The sequence below is a fragment of the Dama dama genome, chromosome 15 (genome assembly GCF_033118175.1).
Source record: "Dama dama isolate Ldn47 chromosome 15, ASM3311817v1, whole genome shotgun sequence".
Classification (NCBI taxonomy): domain Eukaryota; kingdom Metazoa; phylum Chordata; class Mammalia; order Artiodactyla; family Cervidae; genus Dama; species Dama dama.
Genome location: NC_083695.1, coordinates 52576344 through 52602206, shown reverse-complemented (window position 1 = coordinate 52602206; position 25863 = coordinate 52576344). Strand labels below are relative to the sequence as shown.

The window sequence follows — 25863 nt, the reverse complement described above, 5'->3', positions numbered from 1 at the left end:
TCCAGGTGAGAAAGCTCAAAGAAATTCAGTTAATAGTTTTATGATATAATGAAACAGGGCACTCAAAGACGGTGCACTGGGACAACCTTGAGGGATGGGATAGGGAAGGAGTTGGGAAGGCGGTTCAGGATGGGGGAACACATGTACACCCATGGCTGATTCATGTCATGTATGGCAAAAAAACACTACAATATTGTAAAGTAATTAGCCTTCAAATAAAATAAATTTTTTTTTTAAAGCTAGCAGTAAAACGGGTATAAGATACTACATCTCTCAAAACCTATTCTCTCTTTCACAATTCCACTGGTGCCTACAGTAAAAACATGAAACCTTTATAAGTTTGAACACATTTTAAAAGTATTAAGTTCAGTCTCATCGATAGCAAAAAGCTAATTAGCTTGCTTACAAAAAGAAATTAATTTTTTCCAGTGAATCAATTGTCTGCAAGATTATACAGAAGATATACTTCACTTTGGAAGATAAAATTGGAAATCTTCATAGTTTAACACACTTTGATATGCACTTTCTTAAAAACAATTAATTATAGAAAACCAAGTTCATACTGTAGAATAAAGAATGTTCAAATGATGTGAACTAAAGAAAAAGTTTTAGTCTTAAGACTAATATCTGTATATTATTTATTACTAAGATAGTTTTTATAATCAATCATTTTTTTGACTAACTGTATTATGTCAAGAAGAACTTAAGTTTAAGAAATATTAAAGTTCAAAACTATGTATTTCTCTAGAATGTATATAATGTTGGATACTGCAGGTGACTAGATTGACTAGTCTAGATTGACTAAATCAAACTAGATCATGGAACCACAATCAAGGGTCATCCTGAGAGTCACAATTTGCCTTCAGGTTAATACTTACAAACAGAATAATTATTTCAAATGGAGATAAAATTATGTGAGACAGTGCTCACTGATATTCACAAGGTTAACTGATGAAAGTATTTCCCCAATGTATGGTCAAAGGCTTTATTCTCAGAGACAAAATTTTTCTAGTAACTACAGAGAATGGAAACAGTCAAACATTTAATATAATGGGTTATTTATGATAATAGGGAAGGGTAATATTATTTCAAATTTTCTAAAAGTATAATGTATCAAGAAGATATAAACTTGAATCAATAATTGCCTCTAGGTACTGATCTTGAGGAAAAGAAATATCAAGTGGCAAATTATATCTGAACAAGGAGTTTTGCAACAGTAAAGATTGTTGTAACAAAAATTGGAAACAGACTAATTATCCAACAACAAGTTATTGGACAAAAAAGTAAAAACAATATATATTCATAAAATAGCATATTGTCTAACCATTTAAATATCATTAATAGTATTCATATACTTAAATTTTAAAAAGTATTATAAATAATAAAATCATACAGTCATTCTATTTTTAAAAATTTTGTATGCTTTCATTTGCAGGGAATTTTATCACAAAGATAGAGATAAAATGGTAAATTTTAATTTCCAAGAAGAGAAATATCAAGCATTTTTTTTCTTTTTACTTAACTGTAGTTTCTAAGTGCCTATGCAGTAAAAATGTACTGCTTTGTAACTTTAAAATATTAAAAAGGAGAAAATTGGGAAAGTGTATGGTTGTTTGTTAAACCAAACTCTAAAACAAAAGTTAAATATCAAATAGACACTATAGAGAAAACACTGAACTGACCTTAAAAATTGTTGTAGGTTCTTCATTAAGATTAACTCGAGTTATTACTTTTCCAGAATCTTCTTCTACATCAAAAATACTTGCAGGATAGGGAAACTGGACATCATCTACCCTATACCTCACACGGCTTGCAGGTAATCCCTAAAATAAAATTATATATTATTTCACAAAATGAAGACAAAATGTAGTGATAATGCAAAATTGATTTGTAAAATAAATAGTCATTTAGAAATAAAAAATGATATTTTAACTTTTCATATTTTCAGGTTTAAAATGTAGCAGAACTTTTATTTCTTTAGAATAACAATCTGAATCAGAGAAGTGTCTTTATTACATGTTATTTAAAATTATTTATGCAAAAGAATAAATCAAAGGTTTCCTTGGATGTCTTCCCTCCATATTTCTCTAATTATATGAACTTCACATTCTTTCTTGAACATTGTTTCTCTTTAATATTTCATCATCTGATATCATTATAAGTTATTTTCCTTGTTAGAACTCTGTGATGCTCAGAGAAGATAAAGTGTGAAGGATTAAGGTAAACCAGACAAGTGGGTATGAAAGTAAAAGAAATATTATTTGCCATCTGTTCTATGCTGTTTACTAGGCAAGGTTATTTTCATAAATCAATTCTCACAACAATCCTTTAGGATAACATTACTACAATGATGATAGTAATAATAGTAAAATAATGATAGTTAATATCTGTTGGAAGCTTATTACTGAGAATCACACTAAAATTTTTACATATACAGTCTACCAAACATTTTTTAAATGAACTTGGAGCTTATATGGTATTTAAAAATGCTGAAATGTCCCAGACATATATCAAGATAAGTTGGAATAGCAAACAAAAAAAATTTATTTGTAAAGAAAAGCTAACATTTGATAATTTTGAAAAAGAGTCTGTAACTAGAACAGTCAAAAATACATTGAATGTCATCACTTATATTAGAATTAAGACTGGCTTTACTTTTAATTATAATGGGGTGGGCACTCTACTTTTTCTAAGTGTTTACAGCCAGTAAATCTCATCAGTCCTAGAAGTAAAATAAACATCTCAGACTCAGAGTTAATATGTGGTCAAGTTTGATTTCAAACCTTAACAAACACTATATCACAAAACTCTTTAGAGAAGAACACCTCTATTCAGCATTATCCTGATGTGATATAAGGGTGTAGCACCAATGTTACCTCATAGGCTCATTTGGTTAATGAGGCTTGTGGGATGATGGTTCTGAGAACATTGTTCTCGATATTGTTGACCTTCTTCATGACTATCCTTGAACAGAATGTATTGCTCATGTTGATTCCTGAGTCACATTGGGGTTACAGGACAAATATGTCAGCCTACAGAACTTGTATAATCCCCTAATTACTAGCTGTAAGTCCAATCCTTTCATTCATGCCATCTTGGTTTATCACTACCTCCTTGAACACCTGATGCAACTCTGTTCACTCTTTTGTTTTTCCTTCTTCCTATCTTGTGACTCCATCTCAGATTCTGCTTGTTCCCACTCTTCTAAGAGTGTCCCAAGGCTCTGTGACAGGCACTTTTATCTTCTCTACCTCCACTCAAGTCCTGTATAACTTCTTCTGGTCCATGATTTACATACCTCCCATTTGTTAATAATCTTAAATTTAAATATTTGGCACTTTTGTTCCTAGAGAAAAATTACAGCAAAAACCATTTCAAAAACAAATTTTCAGTTTCTACTAACATCAATATCCATTCAGTCTATAGTATTGCGATTCTTTGGACTATCATGACTCAGTTATCAAGAAACGTACAATATGTCAGTTACACTTGGCATCTGTCTAATAATGCCAAGGTATTAGTGATACATTTGGAATTTATAGCTTAAACTGATAAAACAAACAAACAAACTTAAACCAAACAACTTTTAATGTTACAGAGTGTTATCCTGAAGATGCCTACAATATTTTGCTATCCAGAATATCTTACAATCTTCCTGGAGGATTGCTACAAACAAGGTTGTATGTAGAAGAACATATATGTTATATATTAGCCGTATCAGTAGGTTTGAATTCTGATGTCACAGATTACTATCACATAAAGAAAATGTGGCCCTAAGATGACATTTTAAGCCCATAAAAGACATTTTAATTGTTTCTTCCATCACCCTGTTATCAAGGGACATTTCATTTCATAAAACATAATAGAACTAAACATCTAAAATGATATAGATGTTCTTTGAATATATTCAAAAGTTTTTTCTCTTTCTTCCATTTTATCCCTTCCTCTCTTCTCACAACCTTCTTCTCTTCTTCACTCTATTTTCTCTTTCCTCTCCTTTTCTTCTCTGTTTCCTTCCCTCTCCTCCTAATTTTCCTTCTAAAATATATATATTTTTAAATAATAGCCTTGTTTCAGTTTGTTAATGTGAAGTATCACATAGATTGATTTGCCAATATTGAAGGCTCCTTATATCCCTGAGATAAGGCCCACTTGGTCATGATGTATGATCTTTTTAATATGTTGTTGGATTCTGTAAAAACCATATGATTATCTCAATAGATGCAGAGAAAGCCTTTGATAAAGTTAAACATCCATTTATGATAAAAAAAACCTTCCAGAAATCAGGCATAGAAGGAACATACCTCAACATAATAAAAGCCATATGTGATAAACCCACAGCAAACATTATCCTCAATGGTGAAAAATTGAAAACATTTCCTCCTCAGGAAGGAGACAAGGGTGCCCACTCTCACCACTACTATTCAACATAGTTTTGGAAGTGTTAGCCACAGCAATTAGAGAAGAAAAAGAAATAAAAGGAATCCAGACTGGAAAAGAAGAAGTAAAACTCTCACTGTTTGCAGATTACATGATCCTCTACATAGAAAACCCTAAAAACAAAACAAAACAAAAAAAAAAAAACAGAAAATTACTAGAGTTAATCAATGAATATAGTAAAGTTGCAGGGTATAAAATTAACACAGAGAAATCCCTTGCATTCCTATACACTAACAATGAGAAAAAGGAAAGAGAAATTAAGGAAACAATTACATTCACTGTTGCAATGAAAATAATAAATACTTAGGAATAAAGTTACCTAAAGAAACAAAAAACCTGTACATAGAAAACTATAAAACACTGATGAAAGAAATCAAAGATGACACTGATAGATGAAGAAATACACCATGCTCATGGATTGGAAGAATCAATATAGTGAAAATGAGTGTATTAGCCAAAGCAATCTATAGATTCAATTCAATCCCTATCAAGCTACCAATGGTATTTTTCAGAGAACTAAAACAAAGAACTTCACAATTTGTATGGAAGTACAAAAAACCTCAAACAGCCAAAGGAATCTTGAGAAAGAAGAATGGAACTGGAGGAATCAACCTGCCTGACTTCAGGCTATACTACAAAGCTATAGTCATCAAGACAGTATGGTACTGGCACAAAGACAGAAATATAGATCAATGGAACAAAATAGAAAGCCCAGAGATAAATCCACACACCGATGGACACCTTATCTTTGACAAAGAATGCAAGAATATACAATAGAGAAAAGACAACCTCTTTAACAAGTGGTGCTGGGAAAACTGGTCAACCACTTGTAAAAGAATGAAAATAGAACACTTTCTAACACCATACACAAAAATAAACTCAAAATGGGTTAAAGATCTAAATATAAGACCAGAAATGACAAAACTCCTAGAGGAAAACATAGGCAAAACACTCTCTGACATAAATCACTGCAGGATCCTCTACAACCCATCTCCCAGTGTAATGAAAATAATAGCAAAAATGAACAAATGGGACCTAATTAAACTTAAAACCTTTTGCACAACGAAGAAAACTATAAGCAAGGTGAAAAGATAGCCCTCAGAATGGGAGAAAATAATAGCAAATGAAGCACCTGACAAAGAATTAATCTCAAAAACATACAAACAGTTCCTGCAGCTCAATTCCAGAAAAATAAATGACCTAATCAAAAAATGGGCCAAAGAACTAAACAGACATGTATCTAAAGAAGACACACAGATGGCTAACAAACACATGAAAAGATGCTTAACCATCACTCATTATCAGAGAAGTGCAAATCAAAACCACAATGAGGTACCATCTCACACCGGTCTGAATGACTGCTATCAAAAAGTCTACTAACAATAAATGCTACTGAGGGTGTGGAGAAAAGAGAACCCTCTTACACTCTTTGTGGGAATGCAAACTGTTACAGTCACTATGGAGAACAGTGTGGAGATTCCTTAAAAAACTGGAAAGAGAGCTGCCTTATGACCCAGCAATCCAATTTCTAGGCATACACACTGAGGAAACCAGAATTGAAAGAGACACATGTACCCCAACGTTCATCACAGCACTGTTTACAACAGCTAGGATATGGGAGCAACCTAGATGTCCATCAGCAGACTAATGGATAAGAAAGCTGTGGTATATATACACAATGGAATATTACTCAGCTATTAAAAAGTATGCATTTGAATAGGTTCTAATGAGGTAGATGAAACTGGAGTCAATTATACAGAGTGAAGTAACTCAGAAAGAAAAACACCAATACAGTATATTAATGCATATATTTGGAATTTAGAAAAATGGTAATGATGACCCTATATGTGAGACAGCTAAAGAGACACAGAGATAAAGAACAGACTTTTGAACTCTGTGGGAGAAGGCGAGGGTGGGATGATTTGAGAGAATAGCATTGAAACATGTATAGTACTGTATGTGAAATAGATTGCCAGTCCAGGTTCGATGCATGAGACAGGGTGCTCAGGGACAGTGCACTGGGATGACCCTGAGGGATGGGATGGGGAGGGAGGTGGGAGGGGGTTTCAGGATGGGGGACACATGTACACCCATGGCTGATTCATGTAAATGTATGGCAAAACCCACCACAATATTGCAATGTAATTAGCCTCCAATTAAAATTAACTAATTAATTTTTTAAAAATTAGACAAGAAGGGAGATAAGACAAAAAATATTCAATCTATGGTCACCCTTTTAAGGCTAAGTTTTCAATTCTACTAATTATCAAAATGTGTTAGAGAATTTTTTTCTTTTTAGTGAAGCCTGTCCCCGAACTCATCACAGAAAAGAAGATCTTGCTGATACAGGCCAGTATTTCCTTTTGTGAATATATGACATGATTATATGGTCTGGGTGTCATATTTTTTAAACTACTTATAGAATAAATGTTAACAGGTAGTTTGGTTGCAACAAACTATAATTACTAGCTAGAACTATTTCCACACAAACTTTTTAAGCAAATGAATGGCTCTCTTCTATATTTAAGAATAAAACTGAGATGAAATGTTTAAAAAAAGCCTTGCTTTTATAGTTAAATAATTAAATTTTGTAATAAGTGAATGTAATTGGCTTGGGGAACAGCTTCAGCGAACTTACCTAGCATTGCCCCAGGAGTATTTACAACATGAATCAGGTCAAATGCATGGTTTTTTAGAAATTAATAAAAATTAAAACTATTATGGCTTTAATCAGGGATTTCCTGGTTGCTCAACTATTAAAAGACCTACCTGCAATACAGGAGTCCCCGTTTCGATTCCTGGGTTGGGAAGATCCCCTGAAGAAGGCACTCGCTACCCATTCTAGTAGTCTTGGGCTTCCCTGGTGGCTCAGATCTGGGTTTGATCCCTGGGCTGGGAAGATCCCCTGGAGAACGGTATGGCAACTTACTCCAGTATTCTTGCCTGGAGAATCCCCATAGACAGAGGAGCCTGGTGAGTTACAGTTGATGGGGTCACAAAGAATCAGATATGACTGAGTGACTAAGCACAACATGTGGCATTAATCTTAATAATGTGCAATTCAGAAGTACAAAACAACTAAAAAGAGATCATTATAAACTTTATCACTAAAAATTTTTATCATTTGGTTCAGTTCAATTCAGTCACTCAGTCGTGTCCAATACTTTGTGACCCCATGGACTGCAGCACTTCCAGGCTTCCCTGTCCATCACCAACTCCTGGAGCTTGCTCAAACTCAAGTCCATTGAGTCGGTGATGCCATCGAACCATCTCATCCTCTGTCGTCTCCTTCTCCTCCTGCCTTCAGTCTTTCCCAGCATCAGGGTCTTTTTCAATAAGTCAGTTCTTCGCAGCAGGTGGCCAAAGTATTGAAACTTCAGCATTGTCCTTCCAATGTATATTCAGGACTGATTTCCTCTAGGACTGACTGGTTTGATCTTGCAGCCCAAGGGACTCTCAAGAGTCTTCACCATCACCACAGTTCAAAAGCATCAGTTCTTTGGCACTAGGTTTTTTTATGGTCCAACTATCACATCCAAACATGACTACTGGAAAAACCATAGCTCTGACTATATGGAACTTGCTGGCAAAGTAATGTCTCTTCTTTTTAGTATTTATCATTTCAATTATTACATATTATTTAATACCTGATCATAGTAAAATTTAATACATATCACAGTATAGTATTGTACAAAATTCACTAATTATATTTTTTAAAATGGTCCATTAAGCTTAGGAGTTACACATTTTTATAGCTATGAGATAATGAGATACAAATATTCAAATTACCATTTATGCAATAAAAATTTACCAAATATTTATTCCTTTATTTTAAATTGCACTAGAAATAGAGTGATCTTTCTTTACTCTTACATATTTCCAATAAGTTGATATTTCTTTCAGTTGAATACATTAGTTAATCATATTTATTATTTTTTTAAAGTAAATGAATCTACTAAAACACACTTAAATTGAAATAAATATTCTTCATCATTGTTTTCTATTTTGGTTTATGATAACATAGTATATAAATTATACTTTATCTTTACATGTATGTATTTATAACTATAATAAGAGAGATATTTTTGGACCTTCAATATTGAAGAAAGTGCTATCTTTTCACAAAAGAAATCTTAATCTTTAAAAATTTTAGTGCTATGCTTTTCTCTGTGCTCTTTTAACCTGCCATAGTTGTTTAGGAAATGTACTCAAATTGTGGGTTCAAGTGTATAAGATGAATTATCTTATTGTTTTAGGTCACCAACAAGAAAAAAAAATCTTAGATAGTCACTTGAAAGTGAGAGTTGCTCAGTTGTATCTGACTCTTTGATACCCCATGGGCTATACAGTCCATGGAATTCTCCAGGCCAGAATACTGGAATGGGTAGCCTTTCCCTTCTCCAGTAGATCTTCCCAACCCAGGGACTGAACTCAGGTCTCCCACATTGAGGGCAGATTCTTTACCAGCTGAGCCATAAGGGAAGCCCACGATTATTGGAGTGGGTAGCCTATCCCTTCTCCAGTGGATCTTCCTGACCCAGGAAATGAACCCGGGTCTCCTGCATTGTAGGTGGATTTTTTAACCAACTGGGATATGAGGGAAGCCCTCATAAGATATCCACTTAGTGGAATCTATTTAATTTTATTCTTTAATTCAATAGCTATATCTTTATGTATCATCCTTAGAGTACAGATATTTTAATCTCGTGCAGTGAAATATATTTTGCTGTTTCAAAACATGTTTTGTCATTTACCAGGAGACTATAAAATGGACTTTGAAAGTGTTAGTCTTTCTGTCATGTCAAACTCTTTGCAACGCCATGGACTGTAACTCACAAGGTTCCTCTATCCATGGAATTCTCCAAGCAAGCATATTGGAGTGGGTAGTCATTTCTTTCTCCTGGGGATCTTCCCAACTCCAGGATCGAACTCAGATCCTCCCCCATTGCAAGCAGATTTTTACCACCTGAGCCACCAAGGAAGCTCTAAGAATACAAGAGTGGTCAGCCATTTCCTTCTCTAGGGAATCTTCCCAATCCAGGGATTGAACCCAGGTCTCTCACATTGTGGGCAAATTCTTTACCATCTGAGTTACTAAGATACAAAACAATCTATGAAACATTAGTGCATAATCTCATAGTATATGTAATATTACATAGAAAATAAGACTATTTAAGCAATTTTGGAATTTTTCCATATTTATCCAGCCATTTTGAAATGACATTAATAAAGGCAAGAAATTTAGACAGAACTAACCAAGACATAAACATTAATTTAACAGTAAAGTGATGAGATTGTCTGTGAAGATTCTCAACAGGCAGTGGTGACAAAGATAGAGTTTCCTATCATTATACCTCTTGGAGTACTCTGAAGGGTAAATAAAATGAGTTTCTTTAAAAAATAATGGAAACTGAGGACATGTAAGAAACATAGCAGAACAGCTTGCTTTAAACCTCTTCATTTAGCTTGGCAGCTATTTCTATAAATCCAGCAGACCTCATTATCTGAGCAAGCATTACTTCAGATAACCATAAATTTAAAAGACTAATGAGGTGCCTCTTGAGAAATCTGTCTTCAGGTCAGGAAGCAACAGTTAGAACTGGACATGGAACAACCAACTGGTTCCAAATAGGGAAAGGAGTAAGTCAAGGCTGTATACTGTCACCCTGCTTATTTAATTTTTATGCAGAGTACATCATGAGAAACTCTGGGCTGGATGAAGCACAAGCTGGAATTAAGATTGCTGGAAGAAATATCAATAACCTCAGATATGCAAATGACACCACCCTTATGGCAGAAAGTGAAGAAGAACTAAAGAGCCTCTTGATGAAAGTGAAAGAAGAGAGTGAAAAAGTTGGCTTAAAGCTCAACATTCAGAAAACTAAGATCATGGCATCTGGTTCCATCACTTCATCGCAAATAGATGGGGAAACAGTGAAACAGTGATAGACTTTTATATTTTGGGGGCTCCAAAATCACTGCTGATGGTGATTTCAGCCATGAAATTAAAAGATGCTTGCTCCTTGGAAAAAAGTTATGACTAACCTAGGCAGCATATTAAAAAGCAGAGACATTACTTTGCCAACAAATATTCATTTAGTCATAGCTATGGTTTTTCCAGTAGTCATGTATGGATGTGAGAGTTGGACTATAAAGAAAGCTGAGCCCTGAAGAATTGATTCTTTTGAACTGTGGTGTTGGAGAAGACTCTTGAGAGCCCCTTGGACTGCAAGGAGATCCAACCAGTCCATCCTGAAGTAGATCAGTCCTGGGTGTTCATTGGAAGGACTGATGCTGAAGCTGAAACTCCAATACTTTGGCCACCTGATGTGAAGAGCTGACTCATTGGAAAAGACCCTGATGCTGGAAAAGATTGGAGGTGGGAGGAGAAGGGGATGACAGAGGATGAGATGGCTGGATGGCATCACCGACTCAATGGACATGAGTTTGAGTAAACTCTGGGAGTTGGTCATGGACAGGGAGGCCTGGTGTGTAGCAGTCCATGGGGACGCAAAGAGTCGGACATGACTGAGCCGCTGAACTGAACTGAAGTGCTAGCACAGCAATCCCTCTTAATCCCAACTCTGTTCACCAAAATATCCTTTGATACTTCTATTGAATTTTCAAATGAATGAAACTCACTTTTAGAGAGATACATTTGCCTAAATAAAATGTTCAAAATAAGGATCATGATATGACTGGGAACTTAATCATTCAAGTGCTGAAAACCTTAACTTGGCATCAGGGAGATGACAGAAATCAACTGCAGTTTAGAACAAATCCCAAAGGACTTTTTATTTGCCATTAGATAAAAATTATTTAACACAATACAGGATAGAAATGGTAAAGACCTAACAGAAGTAGACTAGATTAAGAAGAAGTGGCAAGAATACATGGAAGAATAATACGAAAGGATCTTAATGACCTATATAACCACAAAGGTATGTATAGTCATTCACCTAGAGCTAGATGAGGGAATTCAAGTGTGGCTTAGCAAGCATTACTATGAACAAAGTTAGAGGAGGTGAAGGAATTCCAGATGAGTTATTTCAAATCCTAAAAGATGATGCTATTAAAATATTGCATTCAATATGCCACTAAATTTGGGAAACTCAGCAGTGGCCACATGACTGGAAAAGATTGAGTATTCATTCCAATTGCAAAGAAAGGAAATGCCAAAGAATGCTCAAACTATTGCACGATTGCACTCATTTCACATGCTAGCAAGATAATGCTCAAAATCCATCAAGCTAGGCTTTAGCAGTACATGAATCGAGAAATTCCAGATGTACAAGCTGGGTTTAGAAAAGGCAGAGGAACCAGAGATAAAATTGCCAACATCTTTTGTACCATATAGAAAGCAAGGAAATTCCAGAAAAACAGCTATTTCTGCCTCTTTGACTATGCTGAAGCCTTTGACTGTGTGGATCATAGCAAACTGTGGAAAATTCTTAAAGAGATGGAAATGCCAGACCATCTTACCTGACTCCTGAGAAACCTGTATGCAGGTCAAGAAGCAACAGTTAGAACCACACATGGAAAAATGGACTGGTTCAAAACTGGGAAACACGTACATCAAGACTGTACACTGTCACCCTTATTATTTAACTTCTATGCAGAGTACATCATGCAAAATGCCGTGTTGGATGACTCACAAGTAGGAATCAAGACTAAAATAACAGATGATACCACTCTAATGACAGAAAGTGAAGAGGAACTGAAGAGCCTCTTATGACGGTGAAAGAGACAGTGAAAAAGCTAGCTTAAAACCAGCATTCAAAAAGCCAAGATCTTGGCATCTGGTTCCATTACTTCATGGCAAATAGATGGGGAGAAAGTGGAAACAATGGCAGATTTTATTTTCTTTGACTCCAGAATCACTGTGGATGGTTGACTACAGCCATGAAATTAACAGACACTTGCTCCTTGGAAGAAAATCTATGAAAAACCTAGCAAGGTATTAAAAATCAGAGACATCACTTTGCTGACAAATGTCCATATAGTCAAATCTATATTTTTCCTAGTTTTGTATGGATGTGAGAATTGGACCATAAAGAAGGCTGAGCACCAAAGAATTGATGCTTTCAAGTTGTGGTGCTAGCAAAGACTCTTGAGAGTCTCTTGGACAGTGAGGAGATCAAACCTGTCAATCCTAAAGAAAATCAAATCTGAATATTCATCGGAAGAACCGAAGCTAAAGCTGAAACTCCAGTACTTTGGCCACCTGATGCAAAGAGCCAACTCATTGGAAAAGATTCTGATACTGGGAAAGATTGAGATCAGGAGGAGAGGGTGACAGAGGATGAGATGGTTTGTTGACATCACCAACTCAATGGACATGAGTTCAAGCATACTCTGCGAGGTAGTAATGGAGAGAGGGAAGCTTGATGTGCTGCAGTCCATGGGGGTCACAAAAAGTTGGAGATGACTTAGTGACCAAACCAAGAACCTCCAGATATACAAGTTGGATTTAGAAAAGGCAGAGGAAGGAGAGGTTAAATTGCCACCATACATTGGATCATAGAAAAAGCAAGAAAATTCCAGAAAAACATCAATCTTACTTCTCAGCCTCTGTCCTATTCTGTGTTACTTCCTTTAATTATATCTAATACAGTCTGTTGTTACATCAATCCTTTAAAATAAAGACACAATCCTCTGGATTTTCCTAATAAATTAATACTCATGTGATCTATATTAATAGAATATAGACATTTTCTTACACCAGCTATACTAAACAATGTGCTAAATCAGAGTTACACACTCAAATTAATGTTGAACAAGATTGATATTTCTGAGTATACTATGGGTAATTGCAAGAATCATAGCTACATGGGTAATTTTCTATATGGTTTAGAGGACCTCTAGGAATTTACTTACCTCAGCATATGGCTAAATTGTTGGCAAGTTTTTAGTTTAAGACCCACCAGTATCTGTTCATAGATACTTATCCATAACTACTCACATCCATCTCTCATGATCATAGACCAATAATGAGAGAGACAGACAGGCTTTTGTACTCATGGGACTTATGTTCAGTCAGATGGGGGAGACAAAAGGTATGTAGATAGATATAATTTATCTACTAACGTTTCTGATAAGAGCTACAAAAGAGAAACATAAGCATTACCAAATGAAGGTTCTAGAACTGGAGCACAGACCTTCAGATTTATAGTCATGTGGATTTTATACTTCACTGTGTAGGTTCCTCATGTACCTTAAAATGTATTTTGATTTATAAACTGGCAATGACTTGTTGGAAAAGACCCTGATGCTGGGAGGGGATTGGGGGCAGGAGGAGAAGGGGACGACAGAGGATGAGACGGCTGGATGGCATCACGACTCAATGGACATGAGTTTGAGTAAACTCTGGGAGTTGGTGATGGACAGGGAGGCCTGGCGTGCTGCAATTCATGAGGTCGCAAAGAGTTGGACACGACTGAGCGACTGAACTGAACTGAACTGAGTGATTGTGTTATATGTGGAGTCCAATCTGTCATGTAATTTGAGTATTAAAATGACAAACTAAAATTTATGTGTCAAGATCTTGGACATTTTATCTTAAACTCAAAAAGATAAAAGTAGGCATGTATTACTCTGAAGTGATCTAAATTAATGATGTCTATTTAAGCAAAATACCTTGCTAATTTGGAGTAAGAAACTTAAAATATGTACACATTTTTTTGTGGGGATTGTAAACACCCTATTAGCATGGTGTTTTATGAAAATGTTATTCCAAAATTTTACAGTGTCATTAGTGACACCATAATTACTTCATGAGTCCAGATACTGACATCCAAAAGTTTACACATGATGAGTATGTAAGCACTGTATCAAACCAGAGACAAAGTTAGGCATATCTGCATCACCCTGAAAGCAAGGATGAGGAGGAGGAAACATTAACTAACATCTATGTGACTAGCATTGGCTAAGTGTTTTCATTCTTTATTAAAATCTGGTAATAATCCAGTGAAATGGTTTTATTATTCTTATGTGAAAATAAGTTAAAGAAGAAACTGCAGTATAATGTCATTTTTCCTAGTTACACACAGATGCCAACACTAGTGACAGTATTCGATAGCTTTGAGGGACTCTGTGGATGTCTGCCAACCCTAATTGCCCTCAGGAAGGACTTGATTTATGACATCTATGAATGAATGAATGAATTGATTCGTTTGCTCATGTGTTAGGCTTCTTTCCAAATATGATTTGAGATAGTATGTGACTTATTTAAATATTGTATGACTTTCCAAATGTGAAAGGTATGATTTGAACTTTGTGATGCTATTTTATCTGACAAATTTGACATGGGTAGAAGTCAATAAATATTAATATGGAACTACACTACTGAAATAGTCATTTTATCCAGTACATACATAGTTATATGGTGCTACAGTGATATTCTGATGAGGCAATTTTTCTAGATGATGGGAATATGACAGACAAAAATCCTGTTGTGATCATGCTTACATTATAATTTTTAAATTAAAAAGTAATATATTTATGCAGATTGACAAAATATATAAAATAAATATAAATTTATGTAAAAAATAAAACCTTGAGATATAAATTCTTTTTATCACTCAATACATTTTTATTTTTTTATTTTTATTCTTTCAGTAAGTGCTAAACATAATGTCTTGACTTTATGATCATAAGAAGGTAATTAATTATTACAGAAGGTAATTGCAGATCTGTACAAAAAATGTTCTAAACTTGCAAACATAAGGAATTTTAATAAGACTATAATGGACCAAACTAATTAAGTCCTCTATATCAGGGGATATCTTGAATTAGTCATTTTTCTTAAATACATAATTATCAAGCAATTACTTACTCAGATCCACATAATTTTCTCATAATAAAAGCAATCACATTATGTCAGGGAATACTAAACCTATTATTATCATTACACACAAATATTAAGTAATTTGTTTTCAAGTACATAAAGATTTTCCTCCCTGATGTGATTTCCAAAGTTCTTTTTGCCAGTGTCTTTGAAAGAAACTAATCTGATTTATTTTGTAAGAGTGCAATTCACAAAATCTCCCAAGTATGGTTTACCATGAGGGATTACTGTAAAATGGTTTATATTGTTTTTGCAGCAATAGAAAGTTAGGCTTTTTGTTGTTGTTGTTAAGTGAATCTTAACTGCCTGCTAAGGTAACAAAAACTACAGGTCAAACTTTCCATGTAATCACTGAAAAGATCATGTGCTTTTCTTTTTCCCTCTCCCCTTCCCTGATTTTTAACACCTGGAGTGATTACTATGTTTTGACAACATAGCGAGTCAACAATCTTTTAGGCAAATTCCTTATGCCAGATGTCACTGATCTAATGTAAATATCTATGCATAATTCAATTCCTGAAGATATGGTATTTAACAGAGTCATTAAAGATCCCAAGAAATGTTTGCTACCAGATTATTTACCACTAACTCTTTTAGGAAACATGTTTTTCAAAGGTAAACAGATTAAATCCCTAAATACATCAATAACAAATAATAATTTTTTGAAAAAACTTTGTAAAATTTCTTTATATAGGTAAGTCTTTATAATTTTTTTAAAGATAACAGTGGGCACACATTCAAATTTCCTTATAAAAAATCAACTCACAAAACCAAAGGAACATAAAGACAGGGGTAAACTCAAGACAGAGTTAGTAATTTGTGATCCTGTTTCCTCTATTTTGAAACCGTCTCACTTTTCTAATCATAATGTAAGAAACCTTGGAACTATTTTCATGCCTTCAGACTTCATAGGATCTGACTCAAATTTACCTCTCCAGCCTCTTGACAAAATTGCTCTTTTTTGTTTTTTGAAACCTATATTTTGTTTCTCTGCTTTGGAGTATAAATTTTCTTCCATGGTTCTTTGCCTGGAAACACTTCATTATCTTTCAGACCTCAGGTCTGAACCATTTCTTCCAGAACTTTCCTTGATGATTTAGGTTTTACAGCACCCTAAAGATTTATTTCTTAGAACTTTTCTAAGTTTGTCATTTCTATATACTTGATTGATTTTCGATTAATTGCTGTCTCTTTAAGTTTGCAATTCTAAGGCTAGAAAACATTACAATTTCAATCCTTAATACCTAATGTGACAGCTTTAAATAATACTGGATACACACACATATTGAAGAATATCTCTTTTGTTTGGACTACAGGGATAAAGATTTAAGTTTAACATAATGCATAGTTTATCGAACATTTTTATCAATGGATCCGCTGGTAATATTTACATCTCATTTCTTTATCTCATTTCATATTCACACTTAGATTCTACCTCGTTTTTCTGTCAAAATCAACCAGTGTAAGTGTCTTAACTAGACTGCTGTGATATCATTGCTCAGTAATATGCACTATTTTCTGCTCCATTGACTTTAGGCTTGGCCATGGGACTTGCTTTGGTCAGTGGAATGTGAGCTACTGTGACATACAACAGGAAGTTTTACCTGTGACCAGGGGCTTTGGTAAGTTCTCTTGTGGTCCTGTCCCTCACTGTGTGAAGAGCAGACATACTTAGTCATGGATCCCTGAAGAGGGAGGCACGTCATGTCAAACTGACGTGAATCCAACCCAATCATCAGCCCAAAGTCAAGGCCGGCCAGCCAATCCCTAAGTGTATCAAAACCCATTAATAAAATCCTAATTTTTAATGGTGAACTAGTGATATTTTAGTATTGTTAACTATGCATATTTTGATAGGAAAACCTAATTGATGCTATTGTATGCATTTTTGTCTTCTATTTTTTTTTTTTTTTAAACTGTATCATCTGCAGTGCAGGAGACACAGGAGATGAAAGTTTGATCCCTGGGTTGTAAAGACCATCTGTTAGAGGAGGGAAGGGCAACTCACTCTAGTATTCTTCAATATTCTTGCCTCAAAAATCCCATGAACAGGGGAGCCTGGTGGGCTATAGTCCATAGGGTTGCAAAGAGTTGGACATGACTAATAGTATCAGCATAATTTTCTTTTTCTACTTTCTTTGAGTATTAGACTCATACATTCCAATCTTGTTGTTATATGTTCATAAAATCCTGTCATGCTAGAAGTACACAGGATAATTCACACTTCTATGTACAAATATAAAAACAACTGAAGTCAGAATCTTGAAAAGATATTTCCACTACCATGTTCATTGCAGCATTATTCTCAATAGCCAAGAAAAGGGAATAACCTAACTGTCCATCAGTGGATGAGTGGATAAAGAAAAAGTGGCACACACATACAATGGAACATAAGGCAGCCTTAAAAAAGAATAAAGTTCTGCAATTTGTGACAACATGGATGAACCATCACAATATTCCTCTAAGATAAATAAGCCAGTCACAGAATGACCAATACTACATGATTCCATATAGATGAGATATTCAAAATAGTTAAGCTGGGAAAAGCAATGAACAAAATTATGGTTGCTTGGAGGAAGGGAGGAGTGAAGAGTTGCTGTTAAAAGTGTATAAAGTCTCAGTTACATTATTTCTTTTTCATTTTATAAATGTAAAAACTAGGGGACAGAGTGACTAAGCAAATTGTCCAGGACCACAAGAACAGTCAGTAGCTTCAGAAGTTGAAACCAACCAGAGGGTTCTTCCTCCAGAATCCATAATATTGAAGTCATGTAAATCTTTCTTGGACTATGTACGTAAGTTTTCAGATTGAAAACAGCTATCATATATCAGAAATAATCAATATAGGGCAAGGAATATCTAAATATATACTAATGACAAATTTTTAAGCTCTGGAATCAAGAGTCTCATAAACAGAAACAAACAAAAAACCTTAAAAAATGTTTAAAACTTTAATATACCCACACAGTGCTAAAATGTTAGAAGCCAGAAAATATTAGAAAAGACTATGTATGGTTTTTGTTGCTGCTCAGTCACTCAGTTGTGTCCAACTCTTTGGGACCCCATGGACTGCAGCATGCCAGGCTTCCCTTTCCTTCAACAATTCCCAGAGCTCACTTAAACTCATGTCCATTGAGTTGGTGATGCAATCCAACCATCTTGTCCTCTGTCGTCCCCTTCTCCTCCTGCTTTCAACCTTTCCCAGCATCAGGGTCTTTTCTAATGGGTCAGTTCTTCACATCAGGTGGCCAAAGTATTGGAGCTTCAGCTTCAGCATCAGTCCTTCCAATGACTATTCGGGGTTGATTTCCTTTAGGATTGACAGATTTGATCTCCTTACAGTTCAAGGGACTCTCAAGACTCTTCTCCAACACCACAGTTTGAAAGCATTGATTTTTTGGTGCGAAGCCTTCTTTATGGTCCAAAGCTCACATCCATGGGGTTGCAAAGAGTCGGACATGGCTGAGCGACTTTCACTCACTCCCTCACTCACATCCATACATGACTACAGGAAAAACCATACCTTTGACTATACGGACTTTTGTTGGCAAAGTAATGACTCTGCTTTTTAATATGCTGCCTAGGTTTATCATAGTTTTTCTTCCAAGGAGCTAATGTCTTTTAATGTTGAGCCCAAAAGTCTAATAATTTGTCAAGTTGTATGTTCTTTGTACAAGCAAAATACTTTTATACCTAGAAAAACTCACATAAGATATATCTTTCTAAAAAAGCTAAAGACATATATGAGTAAACCAAGAGATGCAACAAAATGAAGAACTTAAAAATGGTTAAGTCAGAGTAAAAAAAATTGGCATATATCATATATAGGCTTAAATACATAAATATGTATAAATATTTATAAGTATGTCCAGGAACTATAACATAAATTCCATAGATCATTTCTATGGAGAGTGCACATAAGAAATTCAAAGAAAAATATAAAAATAAACTATAAAAACTATAAAACTATATAACTGTAAAAATATCAAAAAATAAACTATAAAAATAAACTTTTGATAGTCTCAAAAACAAACAGAAAAAATTGATCTCTATATAAATGTCACATTCCAATGTAACTCAGACACATGAAAATTAAAATGTGAGCAAGTTGTAGGAGAGAAAGGCCAATTTACCATGAAGGTTACTCATGAGTTTCTAATCAAAAGAACTAGGGTCCTTCACTTAGCTTGACTGCATTTTCTTTGCCCTGTCTGAAAAACAAAAACAAACAAACAAAAACAAAACTCTTTACCATTTAATTTCCTTTTCTGCCTTGAAAATTTCTTCTTTTCATTGGCACCACATCACTGGCAGATTTCTCTTTTACCCTCTTAATTTTTTGTTTTGTTTTTGTTTTTTCCCCTCTGATTCTTTCCACACTTCAGCTCCCAGCCCATCCTCAAAAGGGTAGGAATAAAATCTGAGGATTTATTTCCAAGTTCCTCTTTCATGGGATTAAGCTTTGTCTCTTGAAGCATTTTATTTACTCTCATCACTTCCGCTTCTATTTAGGTGTCTCCTCTTCCATAATTTTTTCCCTGTGCTTGTACTTGCTTGTTTTCTATCTGTTCCATTCTGGCATCAGATCAAAGCAGCTGCAGAAACCCGATATCTGCCTCAGGACTCTTCATGGTATTATTTACCTGTGCAAAGAATTCTTGGCCTTATCCTGCCATCTACCTCCAGCCTCTTCTTAGCACTAGGTGCTGTGCTTTCTTTAGCTTAATGAACCTATAATTCTGGAAAAGTGATGAGCCTCCTGCTGGCCCTGGCACTGATTCTTGGGCGAGTAATAGTATCCACTGCACCACTAGTGGTGAGTAGGACTCCTTCACTAGCCATGTCCTGACCTAGTCCTCTCAGCTTCCTTGCTCAGGGAAGGAAATCAATTTCTATCTGTAGATGACTGCATTTAGATATCTTGAAATTATTTCAAATCACTTTAATCTGTCCTAGTTCTATTTCATTATTTTCTATCTTAAATAGTTTTCTTTTCTATCTGTCTCATTTATATTGACTAATATAACGAATATCTTTATCACTCCAGCTAAAAACTCTTGATTCACTTTTCATTGTGTTTTTATTCTGTCTGTGATCTTCAACCTCCTGCCCAATCACTATTAATTCTTTCATTTCAATGACTTTTAAGTATTTTTATTTTCTCAATTTCCATTGTCCACCTTGTTTTTTTAATAATGAAATGAAAGCAATAGTTGCTAATTTATCTCCTGGTTTTCATTTATTATCTTATCCAATGAATACTACATAACACAGGAAATACATTGTTTTAATATGTAGCTTTGCTTTCTCATTACCCTGTTTGTAAGTCTTCTTAGTAAGCTTCCATTTTCTACATAATAAAATGAGTTTTGTAAAACCAAATCTGTTATATTTCCCAACTACAGATGAGTCTCTAAGATGATTCTAAGATGTTACTTTAAATAACTAATATTTATTGAATCAGACATAGTTCAAATCATGTTACACAAATTCAAGAACACATGAAAAATATTTTTAACTCAAATGTTTGGATCCATTTCCTCTGCCAACTTCTACTACCGTCACTTAAATGAATCTCCTACATTTTAAAAAAGTTGAGTTCCAGTTCAGAGCAGGCTCAGACCACCCCAGGTCACATCCACCTTCCTGTTTCTGGCATTTATTTTACATACTGTTGTTAGGGGAAGCACACTGACTGAGACCGCCCACCCTGGCCAGACACCATGGTAACAGCTCATTTGCATGAGCTGTTTTATGACAGGTGGTCCTGGCAAGGAACATGGAACTCATAAGCCACCACCAACTGGAAGAGTTCAGGAAAGGTCAAAAGGAGACACCACATGTCCTACCACCTCCCAGAATCCTCGCTGGCATCCACCTAGGCTGAACAAGCTGTGCATCACCAGGAAGGTGATGACTTAGAGTCAGGATGATTGGTTAAAGACAACCCGGAAACTAACCCCATCACCATAAAACTGGAGGCTGCGAGCCACGTGGCAGAGTGGTTCTCCTGGGTTCCCTTCCCTCCTGCTCTCCACCCGGGTGCCCTTTCCAATAAATCTCTTGCTTTGTCAGCACATGTGTCTCCTCGGACAATTCATTTCCGAGTGTTAGACAAGCGCCCAGTTTTGGGCCCTGGTAGGGGTCCCCCTTCCTGCAACACTGTAATGGCTCTATCTTATCATATTCTTATTTGTTAAGTCCACCATAAATGTTTTCTCATTGATCAGATGATTCAACAGTACTATGAAGTGTCTATGTTGTGCCAGGTGCATGTTTGACTGCAGGGCTACTGCTTACACATTCAAGGACGTGGAGGAATTGTAAAGTAGGTAATGAAGGGAAGTAAAAGCAGAATGGCTTTGAAGGTATTAAAGTCAAGAATTCAGATTATAAGAAGTTAAGATACTCTTTCAGAGTATCTCTCCCCATTTCCTCTGGCAAGTACTTCAAAGCAAAACACATTGTTTAAGTTATAAGGGAGACTTATGTGAGCCCGAGAACTTGGTGTGTGTGTGTATGTGTGTGTGTGCTCTTGCCCAGTCATTGCCAACTCTGTGAACCCATAGACTGTAGCCTGCCAGGCTTCTCTGTCCATGGAATTTTCCAAGCAAGAATACTGGAATGGGTTGCCATTTCTTACTCCAGGGGATCACGAGAGCTTGATATATTTCAGTCAATTCCCTTGGGAACCTCCTTTGTTGCAGTGTATTGGGATCCTAATCCCCTGAGGTTTATTCTCACACACACACACACACACACACACACACACACAAAAGCAGATGACACTTTTTTACAGGTTAAAAAACCCTTAATTTTATAGATATTACTACTTATAACAAAAGAAAAATGTCTTGTTAGCCCTGGTATGCACAGCAGTTTCTTAATTAGAAGAAAAATATTTGCAATCAAAGCAGTTAAATCTAATATTGACCTCAAGTAAAGTTAAGAATATAATTGTTCTTAAAAAGAAACTAAAATGCACAAGGCAGAAGAAAATTAGAGTCTTAACACACTTAGATAAGTCTTTTCTAGACATTAATGGATATGCAGATGATACCACTCTATTGAGAAATCAAAGAGGAACTAAAGAGCCTTTTGATGAGGGTGAAAGAGGAAAATGAAAATGCTGGATTAAAACACAACATTCAAAAAATAAGATCATGACAACCAGTCCCATCACTTCATGACAAATAGATGGGGAAAAAAATGGAAACAGTGGCAGATTTTATTTTCTTGGGCTCTAAAATCACTGTGGATAGTGACTGCAGCCACAAAATTAAAAGATGCTTGCTCCTTGGAAGAAAAGCTATGGCAGTATTAAACCTAGACAGTATTAAAAAAATGGAGACATCATTTTGCTAAGTCTATGTAGTCAAAGCTATGGTTTTTCCTGTAGTATTGTACTGATGTGAGAGTTGGACCATAAAGAAGGCTGAGTGCTGAAGAATTGATTATTTTGAACTGTGGTGCTGCTGGAGAAGACTCTTGAGAGTCCCTTGGACTGCAAAGAGATCAAACCAGTCAATCCTAAAGGAAATCAATCCTGAATATGCATTGGAAGGACTGATGCTGAAGCTCCAATATTTTGGTCACCTGATGCAAAGAGCCAACTCACTGAAAAAGACTCTGATGCTGGAAAATATTGAGGGCAGGATGACAAGGGGGCAACAGAGGACGAGATAGTTGGATGACATCATTGACTCAATGGATATGAATTTGAGTAAGCTCCAGGAGATAGTGAAGGACAGGGAAGCCTTGCATGCTGCAGTCTATGGGCTCACAAACTGTCAGACAAAACAGTGACTGAAGAACAACAGCAAGACTTTAATAAATAAACTGTCTCATAAACCTTTGCCTTTGTATTCATTTACAGCTTAAAATCTAATTATAACCCATTGTCATTCTAAAGATCAAGTCCCAACTGTTTCATTGTATGAGGTTTTTTTCTAATTAAGTATGTGAGACCAAAGGGACTCAAGCTAGGCTACCTCATCTCAATTTTCACAAGCTGACATGCATTGTGAAAACAGTTCTTGATTATTTCCCTTACAGCTTTGCTGTGAAGGAAAAAATCCCACTGAGCTGTGTACATTCCCCTGACATGCTCCAGGGTCAGCAAGTGTGGTTAGCAAGCACTGATCTTTAAAACCCGAGTTTCCACTACATTGCTAGCAATAACCTAAATCAATAGAGCAAAACAGCACCAACCAGTATGTGGTGAGTGATGACAAACAGATATGTAGAGATATAAATGGAAAGTGATACGGAATAGCCATATTATCTGGTGATAAAAATACAATCTTATAACACTCCTAGCCTTGAATAGTTTTAACTATTGCACACAAAGCCAGCAAGCAGCAAATCATGGATAAAGACAGTTGCTGTTTTCATTTTACTGTTTGATTTCTGCTAATAGATTGCAACAGAATGATTATGTGGAGGGTTAAGCATTTGGAGAAGATCACCATAATTACCTGGCATTATCTGGTGACATGATGACATTCTAAATCACACATCATAGAAAAGAAAAACTGACCTGACCATCTTTTTTACTCTCTAGAGATCAACAAAAGTGTCCTCAGATGATTGAAAAGGATATTAAAACCACCTGTGAAATCACTTTAAAAATAATTTCTCAGGTAGCTTGTCTTAACTCTGAAAGGATAATATAGCTCTCACAATCTCAGCAGAGGGGAAAAATTTGCCTCACAGATGCAATTATTTTCTCTTTATAAAAAATACCTTCTGAAAAAATAAAAGTGTAGTGAGAACACTCACTGATTAAAGCTGGTTACTATTGAGAACTACAAGATTGTTTTTCATGAAGCATATTAACTTTGTATATTGATGTCAAAACCTAAAAAAGAAGTCTTCAATACATAAATATTTCTCACATGACTATATGCAAATAAGAAAGTTTGTCAAAATTGCTACTATTAAACATGATCCAAATACTGATTTACTTTAAACAAGAATGTTATAAATTCCTCAGATGTATTAAAAGGAAAGAATTGACACAACAATGAGAAGATGCTCCTCAGTGGGTTCCTCATAACTTCTTGGAAATGAACAAAATGTATGCATTCATATTTTTCTGTGTCCACTTGCTAATGAAGGACACTATACTGTGAGACATGTACCCTGTCCAGAAAGAGACTCTTGTATCATGTGGTTTGGCCCACAGCTTCGGAAAGAATAAAGATATGCAAATGAACACTACACTTGGAGTATTGTCATGTGACAGTTTGGAATGAGAAATCTCTGGCGAGCAGAAAGAAAAGGTTAGCAATTTTTAATATCCAAAATGATCAGTCATTCACCATACACGTCTCTGGTGAACTACATGATGTCAATGCTGTCACAAAAGCAAGACAGAAAATAAAAGTCCTAACAATTTTAATTCAAGGGAAAAAAATTCCTAGAAGTCTTTTTTTTCCTCTCTAGATCACTTTAGGCTTGCACAACACGCATTTTATAATTCTTAATTTATATTCAGCAGCAATGCTCTCTCTGGCTTTAAGATCTTACCCATTTCTCCATCTGATACTTCAAAAGATTTTACAGTTGCTATTTCTAGTTTAAAATGGGTGATTCTCATTTCATTCACAAGAAACATGATGCCTTGAAAAGCATGTTGCCAACCTCTAGAGAGGCAAATTATCATTGCAGAATTGTAACAATACCTACTTATATGAGAGGGCAGAAGCAGCACCAAGCATTATATTTGCCTTTCTTCACTTAATTCTCACAGACCTCAAATGGCCATACTTGGGCCTGGAGACAAGAAGAAATTTGTCCAGGTTCACAAATAACTAAATTTCTGAAGATCTGGCACATTTGGTCAATTCTGAAGAGCATAGAAATAACTGATTATTTACTCAACAAATGTTTCTACTAAGTACCAAACATGGTTAACTGTGGGAAAAAACAAATTGGATTAAGTTTTGATTCTTGCCCTCAAGGACCTTACCCTCTTGTTTGGAAGAGATATCATTAAATAAACATAGTGTTACCTATAGCTAATCACAGCCCTAAGTAGTGAAACTGACTTAAAAGCCCAGACAGATATGAAACTGAAACTATCTTCTTTTAATGAATAAATATTTATAATACTAACAGAATAGAAATACTTGGCAAGTTCGTCCAAAAAATACTTATTCTGTATTTATGGCACTGATATAAAATAATAAAAGTGAAAATCAATCATAGCATTTTGAAAGATGTATAATTTTTATTGATATTTTCTAAAAAATTCCATGGAATTATCTTTTATTTCAGATTGTTGTAGATACAGCCAAATTGTAACTATGCTAATTTAAGGGACACCATTTGTAGCAATGATGGAAAATTCAATGCTGAATACTAGTTATGCCAATAGCTGAAACTGTTTCCAGGATCAAAACCAAGTCTCATAAAATAATATATTTGCTAACTGAAAGATACATGCTCAGTATTCCAGTTGGACAACTGGCATCCATCTTTCATCTACTGAAAAGACAGCATTAGATATTAAAAGTTAAAAAAACACTATTGGGAATACAAGCCTAAGAGCTTCTTTACTATGGCAGTTGAGT

The 25863-nt window shown here is 35.2% G+C and overlaps 1 protein-coding gene across 1 annotated transcript in view; it reads right to left on the bottom strand.

The window, feature by feature from the left end:
- PCDH15 (protocadherin related 15) overlaps positions 1 to 25863 on the bottom strand; it is a 920738-nt gene that overhangs the window by 175444 nt on the left and 719431 nt on the right. Inside the window, exon 23 of the mRNA XM_061162074.1 lies at positions 1683 to 1823. Within this exon, the coding sequence (XP_061018057.1) occupies positions 1683 to 1823 (141 nt within the window). The remainder of the gene's footprint in view (positions 1 to 1682; positions 1824 to 25863) is intronic.